This window comes from Crocodylus siamensis, chromosome 3, assembly GCF_052110815.1.
Source record: "Crocodylus siamensis isolate JL-2025a chromosome 3, ASM5211081v1, whole genome shotgun sequence".
Taxonomy (NCBI): Eukaryota; Metazoa; Chordata; order Crocodylia; family Crocodylidae; genus Crocodylus; species Crocodylus siamensis.
Window position 1 is genome coordinate 3,448,936 of NC_143397.1, and position 24,566 is coordinate 3,473,501.

General features: G+C 49.8%; 1 protein-coding gene and 1 long non-coding RNA gene across 5 annotated transcripts in view; one reads left to right on the top strand and one right to left on the bottom strand.

Moving 5' to 3' along the window:
* FAM219A (family with sequence similarity 219 member A) overlaps positions 1-23,019 on the top strand; it is a 143,026-nt gene extending 120,007 nt beyond the window's left edge. For 3 of the 4 annotated variants that reach the window (XM_090037573.1, XM_090037570.1, XM_090037574.1), the window contains 3 exons: positions 6,958-7,038; positions 7,436-7,490; positions 9,192-23,018. In XM_090037573.1, coding sequence (XP_089893699.1) covers positions 6,958-7,038; positions 7,436-7,490; positions 9,192-9,350 — 295 coding nt within the window. In that variant the 3' untranslated portion in view covers positions 9,351-23,018. Of the gene's footprint in view, positions 1-6,957; positions 7,039-7,435; positions 7,491-9,191 lie in introns of all 4 variants that reach the window. The other variant, XM_090037572.1, reaches the window with a different exon arrangement.
* LOC149867922 (uncharacterized) lies at positions 1,236-6,926 on the bottom strand. The gene is made up of 2 exons (XR_016440933.1): positions 2,465-6,926; positions 1,236-2,073 (listed from the first exon to the last, which is right to left on the bottom strand). It is a non-coding gene; the product is annotated as an uncharacterized LOC149867922 (long non-coding RNA).
* Positions 23,020-24,566: the final 1,547 nt, after the last annotated feature.

Genomic DNA, 24,566 nt, shown 5'->3' on the forward strand with positions numbered 1-24,566 from the left:
TGACCAAGGTGCTCATGCAATCCAGAAGGCCATGTAATCCGTCAGGCAGGTGCGTGTCTGACGCTGCCTCCAATAACAACAACCTGATTTAGAGCTTAGCTCTGACTCTGCAGCTTTTATCCCAGTAATTTGGCTGCACCTCTTTGAATACAAATGCTTCCAAACCCAGATTGACTTAACAGCCCATCTGTATATGTGTGGCTCTATATACTGTTCTTCCTTACACATGCACCTTTTCCCCAAAATCAACCCCCCCCCTCCCCCTCCCCCCCAAACTGGGGGGTGTTGAAGGTGGGGATGTTGTGTTCTTCCCTTGGAAAAAAAGCAAGCTGGAGATGCTGTTCATGCCCTGTGTCTGCCAAGGTGGCCGAGTCCTGTGTTAACCCTCCCACAGCCATAGCTGTTGGCTTAGCACTGTAGCTTGAGCCTGCAGCAGCATGTGAGCTGCTGGAAGTATCTTGATTAGGCATCTAATGTGGAAACAGCACTTCATTGGCAGGAACTTATATAAAGAATTACTTGCAGTAAATCACTAACAGTCTTGCTGCTGCCCTTGGAATGGCACAAGTCCTAAACTTGTGCAACCCGGTGCGTCTGCGCATGATGCTCCGGTGCTGTAGCATCACGCCACAGGGACATAACAACCACACGCATCTACACGTAACGGCAGCTACTTTGCCGTAGCAGCGCACGGCCTCATTATAGTGTGCCGCTACAGCAAAGTAGCAGCTAAAAACAACCGTGCACCTTGCATACGGCACAGTATGGGTTGCTACTACTCTGTGCTTTAGTACTTCCAAAAGGAAGTAGCAACTTTGCGCACCCACAGGATGTGTCCTGGAGATGGACAGTGTCTAGGAGATGCGTCATCTCAGGAGACAGTCTGGGTGAAGCAGCTGGCACCCAGAACTTCCTGATGCTACATTTCCTGGATGCTCTGTGTTCCCAGGAGGACAGAGGCAGCCAAGACTAGTAAAATCTCCCCTACCCTCCTCCCCCATTTTCTGTCTTCCAAAAACAAGGTGTGTGTTTTATTTGGGAGTGTTATATGCACAGGGAAATAGGGTATTTCCCAGACTCTGAACAGCATCACCATGTTCCCAGAGCCAGTAAATACTTAGTTTGTGCTACTCACTGTTACTGGTGGCTAGGCCACCTGGGCACCAGCCCCACACAGTTCAGCTCTGTTCCCCATTTATTGCCCATAGCACTAATCAAGTTTCAAGAAACAACAGTGAGCATAAATAGAGAATTTTTAATTGCTGATGACCAGCTAACCAAACCAACTCGTTGAGGTGAAGTGTTGCAGGGGACCATTACATCGCCGAAGTGTGATAAAACAATTACATCTCTTATACGTTTATTAAACATTGAATAGCTGTAGAAACCAGTCAGATTCTAATGACTGCATAAAAAAGCCAATCACTGGGCACAACACAGAGACCCAGACAAGCATACCCTATTTCACTGGTTTGGTACATGTACCAATTAGTTATCTCCTTATTACTGAGTCTTTCTTCAGACTTCCCTGTCTTCTTGGAAGATGCTTCACTAACTTATCTTCCAGGTGTGATCTGGAGGGGCTTTTAAGCTCTCTGCTTATTATATATTTAGCAGCTCAACTTCTTGTTTTGTACAGCTTTAGGAGCAGGGGCTATCGTCACAGTTTTAATGCCAAATTCCCCAACCAGACCTGTGCCCGGCTGGAAAGCAAGTATAACTCCAGGACGTCGCCCTCAAACTTGTATCTGGGGCAGGATGTTTTATGTGCTTCATGGTTTGGTCAGGGTTTCCACCATCGCATCCAGGCAAGGTTTTTAGGTGCCACTTGTACATCAGGTGGCCACACCAGCCATGTCCAGTGTTTATCCTATTAAGGGTTGTCCACGTGCTCCGTAGAAGGTTAAAGCCCGGTTGTTGCCATGTTGGGTCAGAAACACAGTGTTTATTTGGGAAAGTGTTTTCTGCCCGCACTTTCCTCCAAGACTCTTCAGCGCCGTGGTATAGAAGGTGCTCGGTTCGTGTTCAAAAAGGTTTTCATGAAATCAGCTCAGCTGAGCCTGGTGCTCTCTTCTAGGAGGGAGAGGAACTTGATTAGAAGAAGAAACTTAATTAAACTAGGGAGAAAGGAGGGGTGGTAAAAGGGGTGGGGGGAGGCCTGGTAGAAGCTGACGTCCTGTTTTGCTAAAGCTTTGTTGAAGCCTTAGCAAGACAGGATTGGGACACAGGGCCTCTAGTCCAACACACAAGGAAGTACTCAACTGAATATTTTCTTTTATCTAATTTTTAATTTTTCTCTCCAAACTCTCCAGAAAAGTAGAATCTCACTGATCTACGTTTGAGGTGGGAGCAGTACTAGCTCAGGGAGGGCTCTGTTTGAGTACCACAGCAAAGGTGCTGGTTTTCAGTGGACACCTGTGCTTAAAAAGAGAGGAGGATGTTCATGGGCAGTTGCAAAGATTACCATGTATGAAGTGCACTAAAAGCTGCCCTTCAGATCCTCTTCATATTCTATGTGTCCATCTGACAAGATGTTTTGTTCAAAGTCATCTTCAGTACCTGCAGCGGTAACCAGAATTCATCCCAAGGCGCCGCCAGGTTTTATTTGTATGTTGCTGTGATGTTCGGAGAACGTGTCGGTAGTTCACGCTTGGAAGTTTGGGCCCAGGAAGAAGCCTCAAGCCCTTTGTCATGAGCAAGAGATTCAGCACATGTAACTAAGGAGCAGAAAATGTTCAGCAGGGTTTTCTGTGCCACACTTCTTCATAGTCTCCCACCTAAATCTGGAGATTAGGAAAAAACGTTTGTTTCTGTGAGCTTCCCAAGAGAGGCATAAGCCTCATTGCTTGGGAAATCAGAAAATCCGGAGCCCTGTAGTCAGTGCTGGGACTGGGCGTGAGGAAGGGAGGGGAGAGGTGGCAAACAAAGGGGCTTGTGGAAGGATTAGCAGCCGCTTTAGAATTGCAAATGGAAATGGAGGGCTGATCCTGGGAGAGGAGCAGCTATTCACAGACACTTTAGGATTAATACTTGAAAAACTGTCTCCCCTTCTCGACAGATATAACTTTAAACTGTTTTAAAGGAAGATGGGGGTCTTGTCACTTGGGAGCACCTGGCAGCTGTTCTGATTTAACCATTACTTCTGCACCTGTAAGTGAGCTGACCCACTGTAACCGCAGCCCTTTACACCAGTGACGCTCAACCTCCCAGCCCCGCAGGCTGGACAAGTAGCACCAGACCAGTGGATGAGCGGCATCTTGTAGGCAGGTATTGGTTCATGAGCATGAACCGACTCACCAACACAACCCAGCTGCCAGATCTGGCTGCCACATGACCTGGCACATTGGCCTGACCCACACGCTGGATCCAGTCACAGACCAACCCCACGTGCCGGCATTATCCAGCACGTAAGGCCATGTCCTCTGCCTGCAGGACTCCCCATGAGTCCAGAAATAGAGCAGCGAGGGAGCAGCCACAGCATTCTGGAAGCAATGAATGCTGCCACTGCTCCCCCACCGGATCGCTGGACCTGCGGTGAGCCCTGAGGGCTGGGCTGCAGGTTGAGCACCGGTACTTCAACTGGTTGAAGTGACATCACTCCACTCCACTTCCACCAGTCTCGGAGCAAACAGACATTCCAGTTGCACTGGAACATCTTATACTGGGGCGATTTAATCCCGGTGTAACTGTTACATCTGTCCCCATGCTTAGATTTCTGTCGCAATGTCTTGCTGACCCATTAGTCTCATCACCCTCTGCCCTCAGCCTACAGACGTTTAAGTAAGAAAGACCCTGTCAGGGACCCTAACAGTACCCACGCCTTTCCCTGATGACTCAGGCCCCAAGAGCATAAGCAAAGCCCATGACATTGTTAAAATAGCTTCCACATACCAGTTCTTGTGATTTGCTGCAGATATTTCTAATATCCATCTCTAACAGTACTTTAACTCCAGGCTGTGAACTCACTTCAGTCTCGGTGGAATGAGAGCATTGAAGAAGGCTCTGTAGTTTTCTGCTGACTGGTACATTATTTCCCCCCTTTTATCAGTCTGTTACTTCTCCCAATCTTGAATTTTTTTTTCTTTTCACTTTATTCATCTTATCATTCCCCCTCCCGCCCCCACCACCTCCCTTGTTTCTTGTTCTTCTGTAAGAGTATTATAAATGCCTGACACCAAGCCTCCAGTATCGCATTTCCCTTGCTACCCTGTCTCTGCCTGTCTCTCATGGGGAGAATCAGATTTAGGGATAAAAGAATAATTCAGCCCCTGACCTTTGGGAGGTTGTTGGCATGGTGCTCTCACTGGTCCTGCATTGTTTTTGAGCTAGGCCAGTGTCCACTAGGGATCAGTCTGAAAATCCCAAATCACTTCAGGTGAGGCAGTGAGCCATTGGCTGGTATCATTGTGCAGTAATTTTTTTGACCTTCAAAATCCAGGACCTAATCTCCTGATCAGTCGAGCCCTCCATTTATGGAGCTTTTTTTTTTAATCAATACTATTCATTTCCTCCCCCGTCCAGCCATGTTCCAGCTCTCAATCTCTCTTTTCCCCCCACCCCCATACCATGTAGATGGCTTTCTTTTTCCTCTGTTCCTTCTTATAGCTCAGTTTGCAATTGCATCTTTCATGCTCAGTCACTGAAAACACTGTCATGCGAAGCACAAAGATGATCTGCACATGAGGGGGATGAGGCAACAGTGGATTCTGCAGCATTTGAGAGGCCAAACAACAGACAAGGGAAAAGAGGAAAAAATGTGAAGCCAGGGTCAGAGCTAGCACTGCAGACTCTGCCTTTGGGAGTAAAATTAAACATTTATACTACAGAGAACAATGGGGCTAAGTACAGACAGTCAGAAAGCCCAAGGCTGAATTGATTCAATCTTCACAGGTTAGTCTAAGCTGCGTAGATTGAACCAATAAGCTAGTAAACAGACATTCACTTTTGATCCCAGAAATGCAGCCACATGCCTGGACCAAAAGCCAGGGGGCGCCAGAGCACTCCTCCCTGGTGGGCAGGAGCAGACAGCTTGGGCCAAGGCTAGCCCACCCACCCTGCAAAGGCGGGGTTTACAGGAAAGGTGCAAAGCATCCTGGGATGCTGGGGGATTATGCGTTGACCTGAATCTGGAGGGGGTCTGGAATAGAAGTTCAATAAACCGATCTAACCTAAATCAGTTAAATCTGATACTACATCCATCCAGGTTTATCTCAAACCAGTTTCAGCCATTTTGAAAGTGGTTTGTGTGCACTGAACTGTTGCGTTACAGATCTGAACCAGTTTCTGATCACTTATACCAGTGTATGTGTAATTCTGTCCCTAGCCCAATAGCCAGACATTGCTTGGTAAAAGGATGTAGCTGATTATAGAGCAAATAAAGTACACTAGGAAGGACACTTTTCCCAGGTTACTTGACAATACAGGGCCAATTTGGAAAGAAGTAAGAGCTCTTAGCTGTTGTATTTGGGGTGGCAGCTTTAAACTGAAGAGCAAGCTTGGCATCCAGGGCAGCTGGCGAACTCTGGCTGACCACAGGCTCTGTTCCTGAGCCTAAATGTCCTGGCTTCTTGATCTACTTCCCATATTGTTTCCAAAGGTAGACAGACCCTCCATGTGCTATGGAAGGCTGGATCTCCGTTTTGCAAGAGGCTCTCTTTGTTTCCTCCACGTCACTGGTGCAACAGATTGGAAATTCTGCAGCCGCTTTAAAGTAATTTTTTAAAATGTAGTTTTTTAATGACTTCAGAAGGAAACTGGCTAATACAATCAGTGGCAAACCTGCATGTGCGCTTTGATGTGAAATTCAATATATTCTGCTCTTCCCTGGAGTTGCCAATCTTCAATGCACAGCAGCATTTTGTATGGCTAATGTCACAAGCACTTTGCAGAAATTGCCAGTGGAAATGCTGGATGCTTTTTGCAGCTGAGCACAGAGCAACTGGAGCTTTTGGCCTTGGTAGAATGAACTGTCATCTCAAGACTAGCATTAACCCTTCTGTTCCCAAACGCCAAACTTGCTGAAGGAAAATGAGCCCCTTCATTGAGTTTTGCAAGGTGTAGGTAAAGGAACAGAGCATTACTCCATTGAAAAGGAGGGGGAAGTTGTTTCAGTTCTCAGCTTTTCTGGTTGAATCTTGTTCTTGTATACAAGGTTTTCTCCATTGCTCTGTGTCCATTTAGAAGCATTAAATGCAGGATGCAGTTCTAGAGTACAGCAGGGGGTGAGGGAGTTGAAGTTAATGAGCCCGCTTACTTTACAGGAAGATCATGAATCAATATTCTGTTCCCTCACCGTTTCGTAAGTGATTGAGAGTATTAACTTGTATTCGATAAAATCCTTGAGTATATTTGGGTTCTTTTACTGCACCTAGCAATTCTCACTCCTCACTTTGCTAAATATAGCCCATGTTTTCTGAACACTGGCAAACTCAGAAACATTGGCAACTCAGAAATCCCTGGCAGGTTTTGCATTGTACGTGGCATGATAAATATCTTGAGTTTTAAATAAGAATTTACTTATGTAAGCTTCTGCATTTGGGGGTGGATAAGAGCTAGGTCCATAAAGACCAGCAATTCACTTATTTTGATTATTAAAAGTGCCAAGACCTGCCTTCTTATGGCTTCCTTGTAATATAGGCCATTATAACTTCTTGGCTGCTACCAAGACGCTAATCTAGTAGTCCGTGCTCCATGTTCTGGAGACCCCAAGACAGGAGGGACCAGCTAGTTCCCTTCCTTCATCCCTTTGAAATATGTTTCTCACAAACCAAGGGCAACACTTGGTTCCATGTAATTGCATCAACCTATATTTATTTGTGGAAGATGTTTGATAAAAATGAAGTAATCTGAAATGAAGAGACCCTCTCTGCTGTCCTCACTGGCTCGTGGCCTTGTCTTAAGCTTTGCATGGTACTGAACTTAAATTTGTATTTAATAGAAAATATTTAATTCTTGCAGGCTGGTTGTTCCCAATAAAGGCTATTCATCGTTAGATCAGAGTCCAGATGAAAAGCCACTGGTAGCCCTGGATACAGACAGGTACGCAAAGAGTTTCTTAACAATAAGATTGTATGCAGGATATTGCATTTCTTCATGAGTAATTCTGAAATCCAGGAGTCCTGACCTGCCAGACCCATCCTTGAATCACTCATGTTAGTTCCTCTCCCACCTTGCTGTGACCTCTAGCACGTCTTAGTCTGTCTGCCCATCTCTGTATACAGAAATGTGTATGGAAACACTCATTTTAAGACTGACTTTGCATGCAGAGTGCCTTGAAATCTATTGATGAAAGGTGCTCTGCAAGTACAGACACTGCACAGTTAACCTCTTTGTGCAGAGAGCTGAGGTCCACAGTATGGAGAGGCAGGAATCTAGAGAGAGAACAAGACTCTCTAACTGCCTCCTTCTCTTTGCTGTATCTTGTCATTCTCTACAGTGATGACGACTTCGATATGTCCAGATATTCCTCTTCAGGATACTCATCAGCTGAGGTGAGTTACACTCCCTTCTGCTTGCCTTGCCTCAGTGACGACTGGAAAGAAATTGCATTCCAGAGACGAGCAGGGCAAAGCATTTACAATAAAGGGATCTTGGAAAGACACAGCAGCAGCACCACAATAATTGTATTCTTGTTGCTGAGCTAAAGGCCTCTCCCCTTGTCCCTTTTGGACAGGCATAATTTTATCCACTGGATGTATTTTCTGTAGCGCTCAGGGTTGGAAATTCATGCTGCCAGACCTCCAGGGGAAAGGCGTCTTGGCAAAACCGGTGCAGAAGGGTTAGACTGTAGGCCTCCGCCGCTTCAGTAACCATCTCTCTGACAAGTACAAATGAATGAATTCCTTGGGAAGCAAGAAAGATACCATTTAGTGCCGTCTCCAGAGGGGGACTATTGACACGTGCTGTGAGTACAGGGGTCACTTTGTGCACAGTGAGCAACCTCCCCCTCACACCCTTTTTTTTGCCCAGAACAGGAGGAAGCTCTAGGAAGAACTTGTGTATAAGCTCTTCCTAGCTCTAGCTTTGGCTGAAGCCCAGGCCAGGGATTGTGACGGGGCTGTGCCAGTGTCCCTGCTAGGAACTGGACTCAGAAGTTCCTGGCTAGAGGGTCTTGTCCCCCCGCTCAGGGTCAAACTCATCCCCACATTTGGGGTCAGGAAGGAGTTTAACCCCATGGTCAGATTGGTATGCACTGGGGGTGTTTGCCTTCCTCTGTAGCAGGGGTGTAACTTTCTTCCTGGGATGTCTCCAGCATATATTACCATAACCATTTATAGAAACAGGATGCCCCAGCTTTACCTGTGGCAGGTTTGGGTGTTAGGTCTTACGTTGTGTCAGGGTCAACAGTAGTTTTACTAAGAGATTAGACAGTGGATTTGTATCAGATAGTTTGGATAATGATGATCCTGCCTCAGACAGGGGACTGGACCAGATGACCTCCAGAAGCCCCTTCCAGCTCTACTTCTCTAGGCCCAGAGGTTCCTGTTTAGAGGGTTTTCCCTCCCCTCTTATGGTCAGACTGATCCCAACATTTGGGGCCAGGGAGGAATTGTGTCCTGTGGTCAGACTGATTGAGATTGTTGGGGGGTTTTGCTTTCCTCTGTAGCAGGGGGACATTGCTTCTGTCTTGGATCTTTTATCTCCCTGCTTTACTTGTGACAGACTGGGATACTTTTGGGGTCTTTGGCCAATATGCCTTGTAGTTGTGCAACAGGGTTGATTGTGCAGTTTTCAGAATAGGTTAGAGCAAGATTTGTACAGGCTGGTTTGGATGGGGATGATCCTGCCTTGAGCGGAGAGTTGGTCCCTTCCAGCCTGGCTCTGTGGGCTGGGACTGGGTGTTATGTCTTATGTTGCCCTATATGCTAGATGAGGCATACAAGGAAGCATGGGACCCAGTCCCAGCCCACAGAGCCAGATGGGGCCAAAGCAGGAGAGGCGTAGGGCCCCAGAGCCTGATTCTGGCACATGGTGCCAGGCAGGGGTGGCACATGGAGATAGCATGGAGTCCAATCCCACCCATGGGCCAGCCCTGTACTGTTCATCTGGCCCACAGGGCCAAAAGCTTGAGCACCATTGGCTTAAAACAAAAGGTAGCACCTTTACATCCTTGTAGGAAACTTCCTCCGAGTTTGCCCCATTCAAAAAAATAAACGTCTAAAGTATTTGACTGTGTGTCTCTTTGTTTGCAGCAGATTAACCAAGACTTGAACATCCAGCTGCTAAAGGATGGGTATCGGTTAGATGAGATTCCAGATGACGAGGACCTCGACTTAATCCCCCCTAAGTCTGTCAACCCCACCTGCATGTGCTGCCAAGCCACCTCCTCCACCGCCTGCCACATCCAGTAATGAGGACAGCAGGACGTGATCAGTGCTTTCCACTATAACTGTAAAACTTAACGGGCCATTGCTTCCTCCTATGGTAGGACGTGCATCTCTTTGTGTTCATGGAGCCAGGAGAAACCAAAAATCCATTTTACGATCAGTTGATAAGTTCTTCTTAAGCCCTGGTTAACAAACATAGAGGCTTGAAGTGCCAGACTGGGCCTGGTCTGGGGAGTTAATGCGAAAGGGACTAGTGGTCCAAGGTCTGTATAGGCTCTGACTGAGGTCTGCATGGTGGCAGGGCTGGTTTAGGGCAGCAGTTATTCCGCCACGTCTCAACTAATCTTATTGCAAGATCCATGGTGAACTGGAGACACAAGGTCTTTCTAACAGGGTGGGGAGGGCATTATCCTTAATTCATTCCCTAAAACTGATCCATTTTTGCCAACCAACTGGGTCTGGGCATAGGAGCAGAGTAAAACATTCTGGGGGGGAGCCAGGTCAGCAAGGAGTAACATGCCCTGAAAGTCAGCTGCACTCACAGAGCACACGTAGGCAGTATTTCATCCTGGGTCAATACCCACAGCCTCTTGGGCAGCCATGTCACACATCTGATGAATCTGCTCCTCGTTTCACCTTAAATCACCACCAGACAGGTAAAATTCTATCCACAGGCCATCTTTGCTCCTTTTAGATTCACTTCCAGGAATAACCATACAGTCTCCAGGAATTCAAGCCAAGTCACATTTCTTGGGTTTTGTTTAAATTTTTTGTGGCCCAGCTCATGCCAAACATCCATTAAATAAATTCTCATACATGCAGGGACACAGAGATTAGGGCAGGAAGACCAAACACGGTGAAGAATGCACATTTTTCCCAGGTTTTCACATGTTTATCAACGCAGAATGCCAGTGGGTTCGGTATTGTCCTAGGCTGGGAGGGGGAGCATCTTTCGGGAACAAAAAGACTGCGAGTATGTTCACCTCATTAAAAGCACGAGGAGAACTGCTGTTATCCCACCTCTGCCCTTTTCTGGGACAACCATAGCTCACATTAAAGCTGTCTCAAGAGTGAGGGAACTTGTGTTTAGACAGTGCTCTCAGGAAACCTGGCTCTAAAATAAATGGATGGATGGTATCATCAATTTGCCCAGCAGCTGTGTTTGACACAGGCAGGTTTCCTGAATCATGCAGCACATTGGCTTCCTGACTGCTTTCTTTTGTTTAGTTTTTGGAGCTTTTGGCTGCAGAGTCCCCAGGGAAGACTGCCAGCATCGCCTTTAGCACTCACCTTAGACCTGAGCAATTGAAAGATTGAGGAAAATTGGATCAGTTTTTCTAATCTCAACTCCTTTCTGGAAATTCCATAATATTGCAACAAGGTGCTCAAGTTTCACCTTTCTGAAGTACAAAGTCTTTGTTTAAAAGCCACATGCAGTCAACCGAGTCCTTAAGCGGGCACTGTCACCTGCTCTTAATTGCTGTAAGTGGCGTTGGCTTTGATTCTGCCCATCACGAGGCACCACACTGTGTGGCAGTCTGAGCAAAGGATTAGGAGATGGCGGCTCCATTCCTCTCTTGCATAATCGTGAGCAAGACACTTCAAACCATGTTTTCCTCATCTGGGAAGGAAGGGAAGGAAATTAGGGTGTTATGAGGGCGAGTCATTATTAGTGATCATGCGTTGCTTCTTCAAAGTGCTTCAGTATTAACTTTTCCTGGTCAATAGGGAGTAGATCATCCCAGAAGCAGGCTCTGCTGCTGCTTTTGCCCTTTTTAATCACCTGATAAACACTAAAGCAAAACAAACTGCCAGAGCCATTTTCTTTCTGCTTCTGTTGTGCCTCACTTCAGCTCTGACGCCAGCAGAGCTGGTGCTCAGCTTTGGGAAGAACTAGTCACCTCTGGATAGCAGAGGAGCTGTTGCAGAAAAGACAGATGTTAATTGTTTTCCAGGCAACACACTTTTTTAAAAGTGAAACTGTGGCTAAATAGGAACAAAAAACTAAGGTCAAATCAGTTACCTGAATCGCTTGACAGTGTCCTTTTAAAGGCCACCATGACAAGACTTCCAAATTCCTCAGTGGCACTGTGTAAACCAGGACGAGTCAGGTCCCAGTTGTACAGACACTCAAATGTCCACCATCTCTCTCCTCCGAGTCAGTGCTCCATCTTAGGGCACAAACTCTGCCCTACCGAGAGCCCGACCTGCCTGTGGTCAGCACCTTGCAGGGCTGCTCACCTGCAGTGAAATAATCCATGTTCTCTGCCGTGTCCTATTCCAGCATGGGCTTCCCCTCTCTGATCAGCGCCTTTGTGTCCTGACCAAGAGGGCATGCTGCACTCTGGAGCTCACTGTCTTCACACAACAGACCCCACCTGCTATTTCTTTCTGTATCCCACCACAGCAGCATTATTTTGATTGCCCCCAACCTTTTTTTTTTTCTTGTGAACTAAGCACCTGCTTCCAGTTTAACCCTCTAAGACCTCTGAGACTGAAATGCCCAGTAGAAGGGGGAGAGAAGTTTGGACTACGTCCAGGCAGTGACATGACTGAATGCTGTCCACAGCCACACAGTCACAAGCTGACTTTTGTCCCTTGTTCACAAAGGGGTTGGTTACAAAGAGCTGGCTTGGCACGATCAGATACCTAAAATGGAAATTTTTGGCTTCTCCTCACTCGATGCTTTGTGTCCATATATTTTACTAGGGGAATAAAACAGACAGGGTGAGGGAAAGCAGTTATCAATGTCGGGTTGGTATCAGGAAGGCTGAATGCATTGAGAAAATGCACATGTAGCTACTACAGAAAGGTGACCTATAACCCTGTTACACTGCAGCCTCTTCTGCAGAATATGAACTAGTTTTATGGTTTTTTAATAAGGTTAGTACTATGGCGCACAGTTGGGATTATGTACTACACTGAAAAATGGTTGGTTAAACCTGGCTCTCCCTTTGTGGCCTCATGTTCAGATCCTGGGTTCAGCCAGAATATGACTTCTCCTGCCTTGTGCCAGCCAAAGAGGCCTAAACCAGTGTATTGTCCATCATGCTGTAAGGCTCTCTCTCAGACCCAGAGGATTTTCCTGATGCTCTGCATTGTAAAACAGGCAGCCTGCTGGCCAGGAGAGCGCTCAAATGTCTGTAGATTGCTTGAGAGAAAGCTGGTTTCCAAACCATCCCTATTTCAACATGTCTTCTCAAGCATCAGAAACCCCATCTTCCAGTCTCAAGCCCCAGAAAGCTCCATTACAGCATCCCAGCATGTGAAAGCCTATTGCCATATCAGCCAAAAGTACCATGCCGATACTGTTTGCTTAATGATGGGGATAAAATTCTCACGGTGACCCATAGGCCTCACAGAAGCATTTGCACCTGATGCGTTTGAATCCAAGACCCTCTGTTTGCTCATAGATAAGGCCTTCAGGTTTTAGTTACCAAAGCACCGGACTTTAATCACATTCCTTCCTTTTTAAGTGCGACATGGATCCCACGGGCTGGCTCTGCTATATAGGATGACAGCACACAGGCCTGGTTTTCCAGCGTTCCAAAGATTAAGGTCATAACTAGGTTTACAATGAATATTCGCGCTGATGCCACATTGCCATGGGCAAAGAATGACTGCTGCCTGGTGAGTGACTCCCACTGCAAGGTTATTATATATTGAACCAACCCAGCAGACAGCCCTGTCTAACCTCAGCGCCTGAGTCACCTCTACTCAGCATCTTGGCGTCCAGTATGTCCCAGTATGAGGCACCAGTGGGATTCAGCATAGGATCAAGTTACTTTGCACTGACATTGCATGTGGCCTGTAGCATCCAAGAGAGCACGGTTCGTGCTCACTGCAGTCCTGTTCCTCTTCTGTTCACCTGTCACCAGAAGCAATGGTGCAGAAAATGAAACAGAGGCACCGTGCTGCCTTGCAGGGGCCTCCAAAATGGCATGTTCGTAGAATCCATGTCCTGTTCACTGGGCCAGCAAGGTCTAGGAGTACTTAGAGCAGCATTGAAAAGCTAGAAAGGAAGTCAGATGCCATCTGAAAAGAAAGAGAGGATGTGGCAGGCAGTCCCACAGCATTTAGAAGCAGTGAGAAGGTGGGACAACCTTTTGGAGTGAAGATAAGGTGGGAGGGAGCATTAATGGATGACAGTTTGCTGCCAACCAGTAATGAGCTGGCCTCAAAAGCTTCTTAACGATTACACTGACTTGGCCTTTCAGATGGAAAATGAGTTCCAGGTGCTTTCTGGTTGCTGCATTTAGAGCCAGTCACTGCATTCATGTCCTCCTGCAGCCCTTTCTCTAGGATGTGGGTAGAGGGTGGCGCCTGGAAGGAGGAACACCTGCTGCTATCCATCAGGAGTGCCATCCCCAAGGCCTGCCTGACCAGATGCCTTTCCAGGTAGAAGGCCAGCCCTCAAACCAGAAGTGCTGAGTTATCTGGTGCACGCTGCTTGCTACATGACTTGCACAGGTTGCATGTCAGATGTGGGCGGAAGTTTGTATCCTGCAGCCAGGTTCTTCCCTGCTGTTCCTCCCAGTGCATTTGTTACCAGCCCATGTGCCTTTGTGTCTGCTGTGTTGCTTCGACTGTTTTGTCCACTGCTGCTTGGTGACTGAATAAATTTGCTTGGGGAGTAGCAGCAGAAGCACCAGATAACACATCTTATTCTAGGGCGTCCCCAGAATAGCACTGGGATGGCCAAGCTCACTCGCCAACTGGACAAGCCTAGACCAACCCACCCAGCCATGTGTCGTCTGGCACCCTCATTCCTCAGCTGCAATCCAGAAAATCCTTTTCTCTTTCTCCTTTCAGCAATGACTTTTTTACTGTACTGCAGAATCTGAGAGGCTTGAGAGATCAGTTGCCTGATGGAGCAGAAATGAGGAGGAAGGGACAGGCAGGCACCAGATGGAGCAGTGGAGTAGAGGAGGAGGCAATGATTGCAGATGTTGCCAGGTGCCTTCCTGACCCAGAGCGGGTCCTGCGGTCCAGTCTGGCCTGCCACAGCAAGGCACTGGTCTGGGCAGGCTCTCCCTAGGGCAGTCGGGGGTGACACACAGGCTGCAGAGAGTCTCGCTAGCTTCATCAGCACAACGGAGCATATGATGGGAGGGCAGGAGAGGTGGGTTCTGCTCTTCATTCTGACCTCGGGCAAGTGAGCTCACCACTCAGCCCGAGTTGTCTCCTGTAAAAGAGGGGTCAGCCCTGTCTCCCAGGGAGGCAGGGGCTACTAATTCTTGTGGAACACTTTGGGGCCAGTGGCCGGCAGAAGCGACAGGGGATTTGTGCTTAGAGACCATCCCAAATAAGATGCAAGGGCCAGGTCTAAAATGATCAGTGTATAGATAAGGTCCAAGCCCCCAACAGGCAGGAGCACAGCTCCCCTTGCTGCATCCTGAGGCCGCAAGCCTGCCAGAGGGCAGCAATGTAGGGGACGGAGAGCTAACACAGCCCAGGGAGAGATGGCTGGCAGGGCTGTTCCCCACTCGTTAGGCAGCTGACACATGCACAGCCCCAGCGCTGCTGCTCCAGCCAGGTGGAAGGCCACAGTGGGTTTGACAGCTCTTCAAGAGGATGAAGATGCTGATGAGGGTACAGGGGCCGGAGGGGGCTAGCTACATGGACTGGCTGATAAGGGAAATCAAAAGCCCAACAAAAGAGCCGACTTGCTAAGGCGATGCTGAGATGAGCTTCCTGCTCTGTTCTGAGCATGCATGCAATTAAGGGGTATAAACCAACATGTTCATCCCTCTCTCAGATTCAGGACTTAGCTTCTGACCCTTTGCTTCACCTTCACGTCCTTCCTCCATACACACACAAACAACATGGCTAGTGTTGCATAGAATTAAATTTGCCGTGGTGTCCGGATAGTGCTTGACTGAGCAGATGTAGGCTTTGCATGACCTGCGCTTGAATCAAAAGTGCATTCACTCCTGCTTTGATCCCAGCTTCCCTCCAGAGCTGACAGCAAGGAACGGTATTCTCTTTCAGCTAGTTTTGTCCCTTGAATAAATAATAGATGTCTGGGCAGGGCTTGGGGGAATCTAAACATCTAGCAGAAGATGATGATCTGAAGAGGGACACTGAGGCTGCTCTCTGCTCCCTTCCCTGGCAAGGGGTTGCTGATGCTCAGGATCAGTCCCTTTGTGACCGCTCCCAGCCCCCACCAAAGCTGGAAGCGTGCAGTAGCACTAGGAGATGAATTGCCCTCTGCTCAGCTTTTGTGGGAACATGGTGAGGGCGACACTTCCACTCAGCAATTTTCTTCAGAGTTTGAACTGCATCTCTTCAGACAAGCTTGCTGCCATTCCCAGAGCTGGGGATTTGGTCAGGTCACAGAGCGGGGATGGCTTCTGGAGCCAGACATATCCAGAACAAGCAGGTCAATGACTTTGCAGTGACCTAGAGCGGGCCACGGTAGATGGACATCAGAGCAGGAGGAAGCAGGCAACCCTTCTGAGGTCTGCTGGCAGCACACAGGCTGCTGGTGAGACCTGGTGCCTGACCATCAAGCTGTAGTCCATCCTTTTGCATTGCACGGCTATGTTGTAGGGTTGGATGGAAGTTCCCTGATGCTGAAACTGTATCTCCTTCCCGCTCCCACCTCTGTGGAGTCCCTGAACCCGGGGCATCCTCAGAACAGCAGCATCCCGACTCTGCCTGAAAGAGTACTGGAGACAGGCCAGGAGACCAAAGACTTACGCTTCATTGTGGTGAAATGAAACACGCTGCAGTGACCCCAGCAGAGGACAAGGATCCCCAGCATGAGTCAGAGGGCCATTTCGCATTGCGTTCTGGGACCCACAGTTTTTCACAAGCGGTGTTTTTGCTCAGAAGAGAGGATGACCGGGGACTCAGCATAGAACCTGGGCGTTCTCCACATCTGGCCCCCCGGCCTCGTGACCCGCAGCAGCTGTCACAGCTTTCCCCTTCAGAGACAGAAAGCAGTTCCTCCCTGTGGCTTCTGGGTCCAGCCAGTCTGTGTGGCCCAGCAACAGGCCCCACGCCACCTCTTCCTCTGACACCCCTTCACGCTAGATGGATTTGCATTGGGAAGGAGTGCATCTCAGGTGTGATGCCACTATCTCCATAGTCACAGCATATGATCGAAGCAGGGGGGTTACACCAAGGCAGTGGAAGCAGCCCTCGTTAAGATGTACTCTTTCATGCACGTGGCTGGAAACCACCATGGCCAGCGCCAGAAGAGCAAAGCCGTGTCCAAGGGGCAGCAGTGAGATAAATCCCATTACTTAGGGAGATGGCGGTTCTCCAAGTTGCTTTTTCCTTCCTAGTTCTTCATTCAGCTCTGCTCTTTTGCAATACCATAGAGGCTCCGAACAAATTAGAGAGCGTCTCCGTCCCAGACACTGATGTTAGGGCCAGGCTCCTTCCAAAATGGCAGGGAAACGGGTTTCTTTTACCAGTCTTTTGTGATATGGTCTAGTATCACCTCCCAGCTCACAGGTTTCTCTGCTCAATGTCTTGGAGCGGCCTTGAGCTGAGTAACTTCCACAGCTAAGCCTCTGGCTGCACGGGCATCTAGGACCTTGGGTTTTCAGCCAGGCCTGGCGGATCGGCACTTTGAACATCACCCCAGAGGGAGAGCTTGCATACAAACTGACAGGGGGCTGGGGAAAGGTATGATTTCTCTCCACCCATTTCCATCCCCTTGGGATGGCTCCTGCACAGCGCGTTCTGATGAACAATTACTGTCACTCGACCAAAATCGGGGCTGCTGACCCAGGCAGCAGGACAAGGGCAGCCTTTGCCGTACAGTGCGAGACGATGCAATCAAAGCACCATCCTTGGAAGGGCTCGGGTTTCAGGCCGGCTGTGCTTCAGTTGCCTGACTTCCCCGTGCATAATAGCAGCACAGCACTGGAACAGCCCCCGCTCGCTTCGGAGACAGGGGCTCCAGTCCCTTGGCTCAGCGGTCAGGGTGCACAGCCTGCTTTAGAGATGGGGTCGGGCTTTGATACGTGGACTCACGTCCAGATGTCCCTGGAGTTCAGAGAGGTGGGGGTCTGGGCTCCCGCATGGCTTCGTCTCTCCCTGCAGGTGAAAGCACAGATTCCTCCCTACGTGTAAGTAGTAGAAGCTTGATGCCACACAGTTCCTATGAGAGCTTTCCCTCTTTCCTGTTCGCTCCTTTTCCCCCCAGCCTCAAAAGCTGCATCATGTGCAACCTCTTCTGCCAAAACACATTCCCATTGCTGGCTGCTCATTGAGGAAGCCAGAGAAGTCACAAGAGTAACACTGGAAGCCTCCTTTCCTGGGGGGCCGACCATCATTCAGGCATTAACTAAATTATCTGAAAGAGTTTGGGAGTAAAAACAAAATTTAGGCAGCCGTGGCGGGGAGGGTGGTTGCTTTCCTCTGCAGGATACTCAAGGCAGTTCTCATCTACAGCCCAAGATCCAAATTGCTTTGGCCTCAGGGAAAGTTTAAATCCAACGCTGAACTTCATGATCAGCCTCACTGCCCCCTTCTAGATAGTACCGGTGATACCCATAGGGCCCATGATGGAGATGCATGGGGTGAGCAATGAATTAGCCACACGCTGTCCTGTATTTCATCTCAATGGACCCCACAAAGAAAGCAGGCTTCCTGGGCAGGCTGTAGTTCTGTGAGTAAAAGGGTCTATTGGCAGCTTTAAATCTCTACAGGAGAGGAAATGGGGTTTTGCATATTTTTAAGCCTTTTACTGAGCCTTCAGTATATTGAAGAAGGAAGAAACCTAATCACCATTTGAACAGCCTTCTAACGGGTTCTGAAGGCAGGTGCCACCTTGCATGTTGTCCTGCGAGGTAACATGCTACTCGCAGATCTTACTGTACTACTGCGGACGAGTCGCCTCGTGCACTGTATGGGAATGGGGGCAGGAGACACAGCGCTGACCATTGTGGTCAACAGCTATGGCTTCCCAAAAACACAGAACCGGACCAGGACGGGGTCAGGGAGGGGGAAAGCAGCAACAACAATAGAAGTATAACTAGTCGTCACAGGTAAACTTCGGTATCCGTGTCCAGTGGTTAGTTCTAGACTCGCGAGCCTTGTTATATTGCACACGTCCTCCATTCACACCTTGGTTTTTTCTTCCCTCCCAAGATGTTGCCATTATTGTTTTCTTTACACAACCTGCCGGGGAGCGGCAGAGATTGTCAGAAAAAAAGGACTCTCAGGCCACAGCTCTCGTCTCCGTCTCCCACTCAACCCCACGTTGAGCTGTAAGATGTGGTTGGCCATTACTAGTCCAAGTTGTATTAATGTATTCAAGCTACTTGTTTGAGTGGTATCCCACCAGTACTCTGAAGGGGCCGTGTAAAAGGCTCTTGCCACCACCTTTGCTCACTGACAGCCCTTTGCAGACACCCCGTACTGAACATGCATTGGGCTGCTGTTGGCGGTAGCTGGCGCTGCCCAGCTCACACGCACTCCCATTCATGCAGCTTCACTTGCAGAAGCTGACAGGAGGTGGCTGCTGCCCATTTTTGATTTCCCAGAGGGAGAGGGGATCTCTTTTTTTGGCACTATGATGCTTCATTAACCTCAACACGGCCAAGTTACGGGAGGCATTAATAGTCGTGATTGATCTGGTGCGGCAGGGCAGCATCCAGGCAGGCACACAGGCATTGCATTAATGACTGGTGCCGTGGCTGGGTCTCAAAACTGGGTCAGACCAGCCCAGTGGTTGGTAGAGAGCTTTTTTCCCCTCTCTCAGGAATCGAGCTGGCCTCTGCTTTCAGCATGCTGTATTGATCCCCTAGATAATGAACACTGAAGCGCTCTACCCTGGCACGTCTTGTCTCAACCTGAATATAACTGCTTGTACCCCACATTGAAAAACCGTGACAGAAACCAGTCCCAAGGTCTCATTTCCCTGCAGCGTCTGATGCAGCAGATGAGGGGATGGAAGGAGGTGCCCACGAGGCGCTGGGCTCCAGATCCTTTCTGGATGGGTTCAATAAAAATTCCCTTCCCGTGGCAAGAACTCCTGCCGTCAACATCGACCTCAGCCCAGGAGACGCATTTCTGTCCCCAGCTGCTCCCATGTGTAGTGAAATGGCCAGTGCAGAAGTGTATTAAGTGTAACATTCAGCTTAAATAATCTGTATCATTAGGAAGAAAAGACATTATTGGCTTTATTCCACGGTAAGAAACTGCTACTTGTTTGGCCCGGCATGACGTGTTAATGCTGCCCTTAACTTGGCCCTCCGGTTTCTTTCTGATTTTGCTTTATTTCTCCTCCTGAAGCGCCAACCCTTATCTTCTAAAGAATGGGTTTTAACTTTCCTTTCCTGTTCAAAACATGTAGCACACCGTTGTACTTCTGTTCCTGTCTGCGTAGAGTACTGCCTTAAACAGATCCGTTGTGTTGTGTTTCTTTTCTTTTTTCGTTCTTGGTTTTTTGTTTTTTTTTTACCGTCAGTTTTATGCATTAATTTATTTAAAAATGTGTTTTTTGGAAAACATGTATAATATTTTTTTAACATTTCCATTGCAGTATTTATCATTGTTACTGGTTGTGTGTAGTGTAACAGAATTAATGATATTAAAAAGCATACATATGAAACCCAGCCCCAGCCTCTGTCATTGGCAACATCCAGCCTGGCTCTGGGAAGAGTTGAGACCATTACAACTGGAAGGGTGGTAATAGCCTGGACGTTTCTTAAAGCTGCACTAGCTATCCCATATCTGAACGTTTCCAGTGCGCCCTGCCACCAGCCATGCCTAGGGGTATGATTTCAGTGGTCCTGAGAATCTGCCATTCAGAACGAAGCCTTGGACCACGAAAAACCAGAACAGTTTTTGGCACCTTCTCAGGAGCTGTCTCGGACGGTAGCAGCAGAGTTCCCAAACAACGGGACGGGAACAGAGTTCAATATACAGTGGTCCGTAGGGTCTGAATCAAGGAACGTCCCCATTTGTATATTGGCAGGAACCATAACATTTTTCCGTTTTTTGCATCACAGTATGCAGACCCACTACTGGTTTCATCTGAAATGACTGCATTCCTCGGTGGCGGACAGCTTTGGCATTCATCCTGTTGCTCGTTGGGAGGCCATCAGCCTCTGGCTAAGGAAATCCAGTCCGTCTTGCCCGTTAGCCCCCCGCACAGACAACATTTTGTGTTATTTGTAGTGTTTTGTGAGACATTCAGCTCAGCGGGGCAGTCACCCTGCCTCTGTGGAATTGGCAGGATCAATTTGCTGATGCGGCAGTCATCACCTGTGGGAGATTTCCAGCAAAATACTCTCGTTTCTTGTCTCGTTATGAAAAATGCATGCATTACCCAAGCAAAGCCCCACTTTACAGTGGGGTGGATTTCATTGCTTTCAGGTTCAAAATTGGCTGCTACTTGGGACACAGAATGGAAAAAAAAAAACAGAGATGACCTAAGCCATAGGTAATATGCATATGACATTAAATATTTAGCAACTGATGATGCTTTCAAGTCCAAGGTAGGCAAACTCTCCAGTCCTAGCAGAAGGTGTTATTATTTCCAAAATCTTTCTGGGAAGCCCAAGTTCCTATATCACCCAGTTCATTAATGTCCAGGTGGGCTGCTGTGACGGGGCAGGCTGCTCTTTCTACGGACTCAGAGCACACCTGCTTTTAGTTTCAGGCCTGGGGGAGAATCGTCTAAAGTGCCTCTAGCCCATTTTCAAAAGTGCCCAAGGCAGGTCAGAGCCTCCATCCCACTGGGAGCAGATAAACTGGGCTCCTAAGGCTCTTCTGCTAATGAGATTGGGTGCATCAGAGGTCTACTCCCAGACCCCCCTCCTTAAAGCAGGAGGCAAGTGAAATACTGGGGACTGGGCTATGCCACCCCTTCATACTGCGTAGGAGCTGCAATAGTCTCAGTCCGTCCGTGCTGCAAAGCACAACTTGTTTCTACTCACAGAGGTAATTGCTAACCTTATGCAGCCACTGGCAAGAGAAAACGCCAACTAATTTTACACTCCAGCAATTTAACGATCAGCTCAGTCGACACTGTGCCAGTCCCGTCCCTGTGTCCAGAGCCTCCGATCAAGTCTTAGCAAATAAAATCTAAAAAAAGGAGTTTGGACACATTTCCTTTGGAAGGACGCTGCAATACCCACCAGCCCTGGTTTGGTTCTTGCCGTAGTTGGTAGTTTTGAAGGCTTATGTAAACCAAGCAGGTTGGTCTCAGTCCAGTTCCAAGTAAATCAGTGCTAAATCGCAGCAGGCACCAGCAAAACTTGGCACAGCTAAGCCTGCTTCCAGTGGTCCGGGTAGAAACCAAGCTATGAAGGCAGACAGGAGCTTAGGGGGCAAGGAAGGGCTGTGTTGAACGGCAGCTGCCAGTATTGTGATCCCACAGTCCCAACAAGCAGAGGACATGAGGGGGCTGGGGCATTCGTCTAGTGCCTTCTTGAGCATGAAACATTCCTAGGATGAAATTTAGCCCAAATGCCCATTAAAACGCCATCAGTTTGCATAGCAGGCACAAGTCACTCAATATGGGTTAGTCTGAAGCTCTGGTAGGATGCAACAGGAGCCTCCAGCGGTTCATTAGCTATTGCTTTCCTCCAGGCTTCCTCCTGCTTGGTACAAAGGATTTGCTTGCTCTTGTCAATGGACGATTTAGCAGCCAACAGTGATAAATGGAGGAGGAGGACAAGGAGCAGTGACCATAAATCGTTAGAGGATGGTTTCAGGTTCGATGCAAGGAAGGGTGACCCGAATCTGGAGCAGACTTCCCGAAGAGGTGGTGCAGTCCCCAACCTTGGCAGTCTTCAAGAGGAGACGGGACAGACGCCTGGCTGGGATCATTCGATCTCTGCAGTACTCCTGCCCAGAGCAGGGGGGGTTGGACTCGATCTTTTGAGGCCCCTCCCAGCTCTTCATGGCTATGAATCTGTGGAAGGCTCCCCCAGGGCACACTGCCCCGCGCAGGACCCATCGGTGCCACGGACCTCAGCTCTGAAGCAAACCAGTGAGGTAAGACCCAGGGAGGACAATCAAATCTAAGCCATTTGTGCTTTCCTAAGAGAAGGCCACGCTGCCACCTCGTATTCTGCTGGCATCTCCGAACCGAACCGTTTTTGGCCCTCTGTCACAGCCCTGTAGATCTGTTACATTTGAGGTGTACCGTGGCCTGTGCACGGCCAGACGGGAGAGCCGCAGAAGGGATCAATTCCCCGGGCTGTTCAGGGCCAAGAATTTGCACTGGCCTTCCCTTGAGCAGACCGTGCCAAGACAGACTGGCTAGCCTTAGTGAGGAGGGAGACGAGATCACACCTTCCAAACAAGCAGCGGCCCCTGCGAAGGCTGTGAACAGCTCAGAGGGCAGGTGTAGAGGAGGAAGAGGAAGGGGCATGTTCGGATAAGGTAGCTGAAATGAGACTGCTGGCAGCGACGAATGCGAATGGAGCGGTGTCGGAAGCGCAGATGGGAAACGGATGCGGCCAAGACAGGCGGTGGCCAGGAAGAGCCGAGTCCATTTGCTGGGCGAGAAGAGCGCAGAGCACGGCACGGGGAGGCGTTTGATCAGCCCCTGCCCCATCTGGTGCCAGGGCTCGGCTTAGATGCTACCTCCAGGCCAGGTGCCCGGCCATGTCCCTGGTCCTTCCGGACGATGCAGGGGAGAGGAGGAGCAGTGCCTCTTGGAGGAAGACCGCCTCTCTATGGACGTGACGTCGCCGCAGAGCTCCCTGAGCTCTCACGCAGGGCTTGTCCCCCGGCCCTCTTCCAGCCCCTTGCTGTGCAGCCAGGGTGCAGGCTTATCCCTCTGAGCCTGGGCCAGAGAAAGCATGGCGGAGCGGACTGCAGAGCCGCGGTGGCTGCGGCAGGCAGAGCGCTGCTCACCCCGTCACCTGCGCTGCGGGCAGCGAGGACAGGAGCTGAATGCCACGCAGCCCAGCACCCAGAAACAGCGGCTGCTCGTTCAGATCTCCCTCCAGCTCAGCCCAAGCCTGGATTTGGCAGCCCTGTCTGAAAGGAGGCTGAATGGGGAGGGGGCAGCAGGAGAGCCATTAGCCTTCCTTCTGCTGGGGATTTCTCTTGCTGTGTCTCCTCCCTGCAGCACAGCAGGGAGGGAGGTGGGGGGCGCCTGGTTCCCATTTTTCCTCCATATACATCACCGTTGGGAGGATACGGCCGCCCGGGACACCCCGCCTTGTAGCACTGGTGCCTGCTTGGCAGCTGGAAAGCTCCACAGTAGCTTGGGATGGTGGTGGGGGGCATTTATCAATGCTTATTTCTGAGGCTGGGCCCCTAAGCTGGAGGCAGGCAGCATCTCCGCAGCACACGCACCAGCATGGTGACGTGTTTGGGGGGTCTAAGCCATGCACAAGACTGATGGCGATGGGGCTGATCCCTCCTGCAGGGGCAGCTGCAAAACAGCCGGCGCCCGGGACTGGGACCGGGACTCATTGAGACTCGCGCTGGCCGAGTCCGGGCTCGGCCCAGCTACCAGGCCCATAACCCAAAGACACCCTGAACACCCTCACCTGCCCCAGGTAAAGCAGGCACATAGGGGCATTGCCGGTGCCCTATGCAGGATACGTAGCTCCCTGCAAAGCTGGGCGGCAGCAAGTCTTAAGAGGGCCAAGGGCCAGCCTGCTTCTTCCCAGGTACGTGATAGCAATGCCTGCCAGAAGGTGCTGGCATCCCCAGCATGCCAGGCATGGGGCTGAGGACACAGGAGAGGTGATCTGGCCACGTCTCCTATGTGGAGAAGCACGCGGCAAAGCAGCCGCTCTATGGGGAACGCGTAGCTGAGACATCGTTACATGACGGGCACTGATTTTAAAGCTCCTTCTGATTCAGGCTGTATCCCGTGGCACCTGGTCGCGCTGCCTGCAGGGCCTGACCCCCTCCTGGCCCTTCCCGGGAGCACGCCCCCACCCCAGCCGGCCCCGTGCTGTGCCAAGGCGGGAGACGCTGGGACACCGGGATCTTGCCGACAGGTTGATGGGAGCCGCCTCCAGTGGGAGAAATCAGTAGCCGTTTGTCGTCTTAACGTCTGCCCACCCGGGACCGTCGCCACACGTGGCATGGGGGCTGCCCGGTGCCTGGGAAGGGCGGGTGTTCCCAGGCTGCTGCAGCTGGAGGACCCCCCCTCCGGCCACCCCCTTGTTGCTTCCCGCTCCCGGGCAAAGGAGACGGCTGGTGTCACCGATGCGCACAGCAGACCCTTCGCTTGCGAGAGCCCCGGCAGCCGGGGCCTCCGACCCAGGCCGGCCCTGGTGCCGGTCCAGAGACACCCAGCCT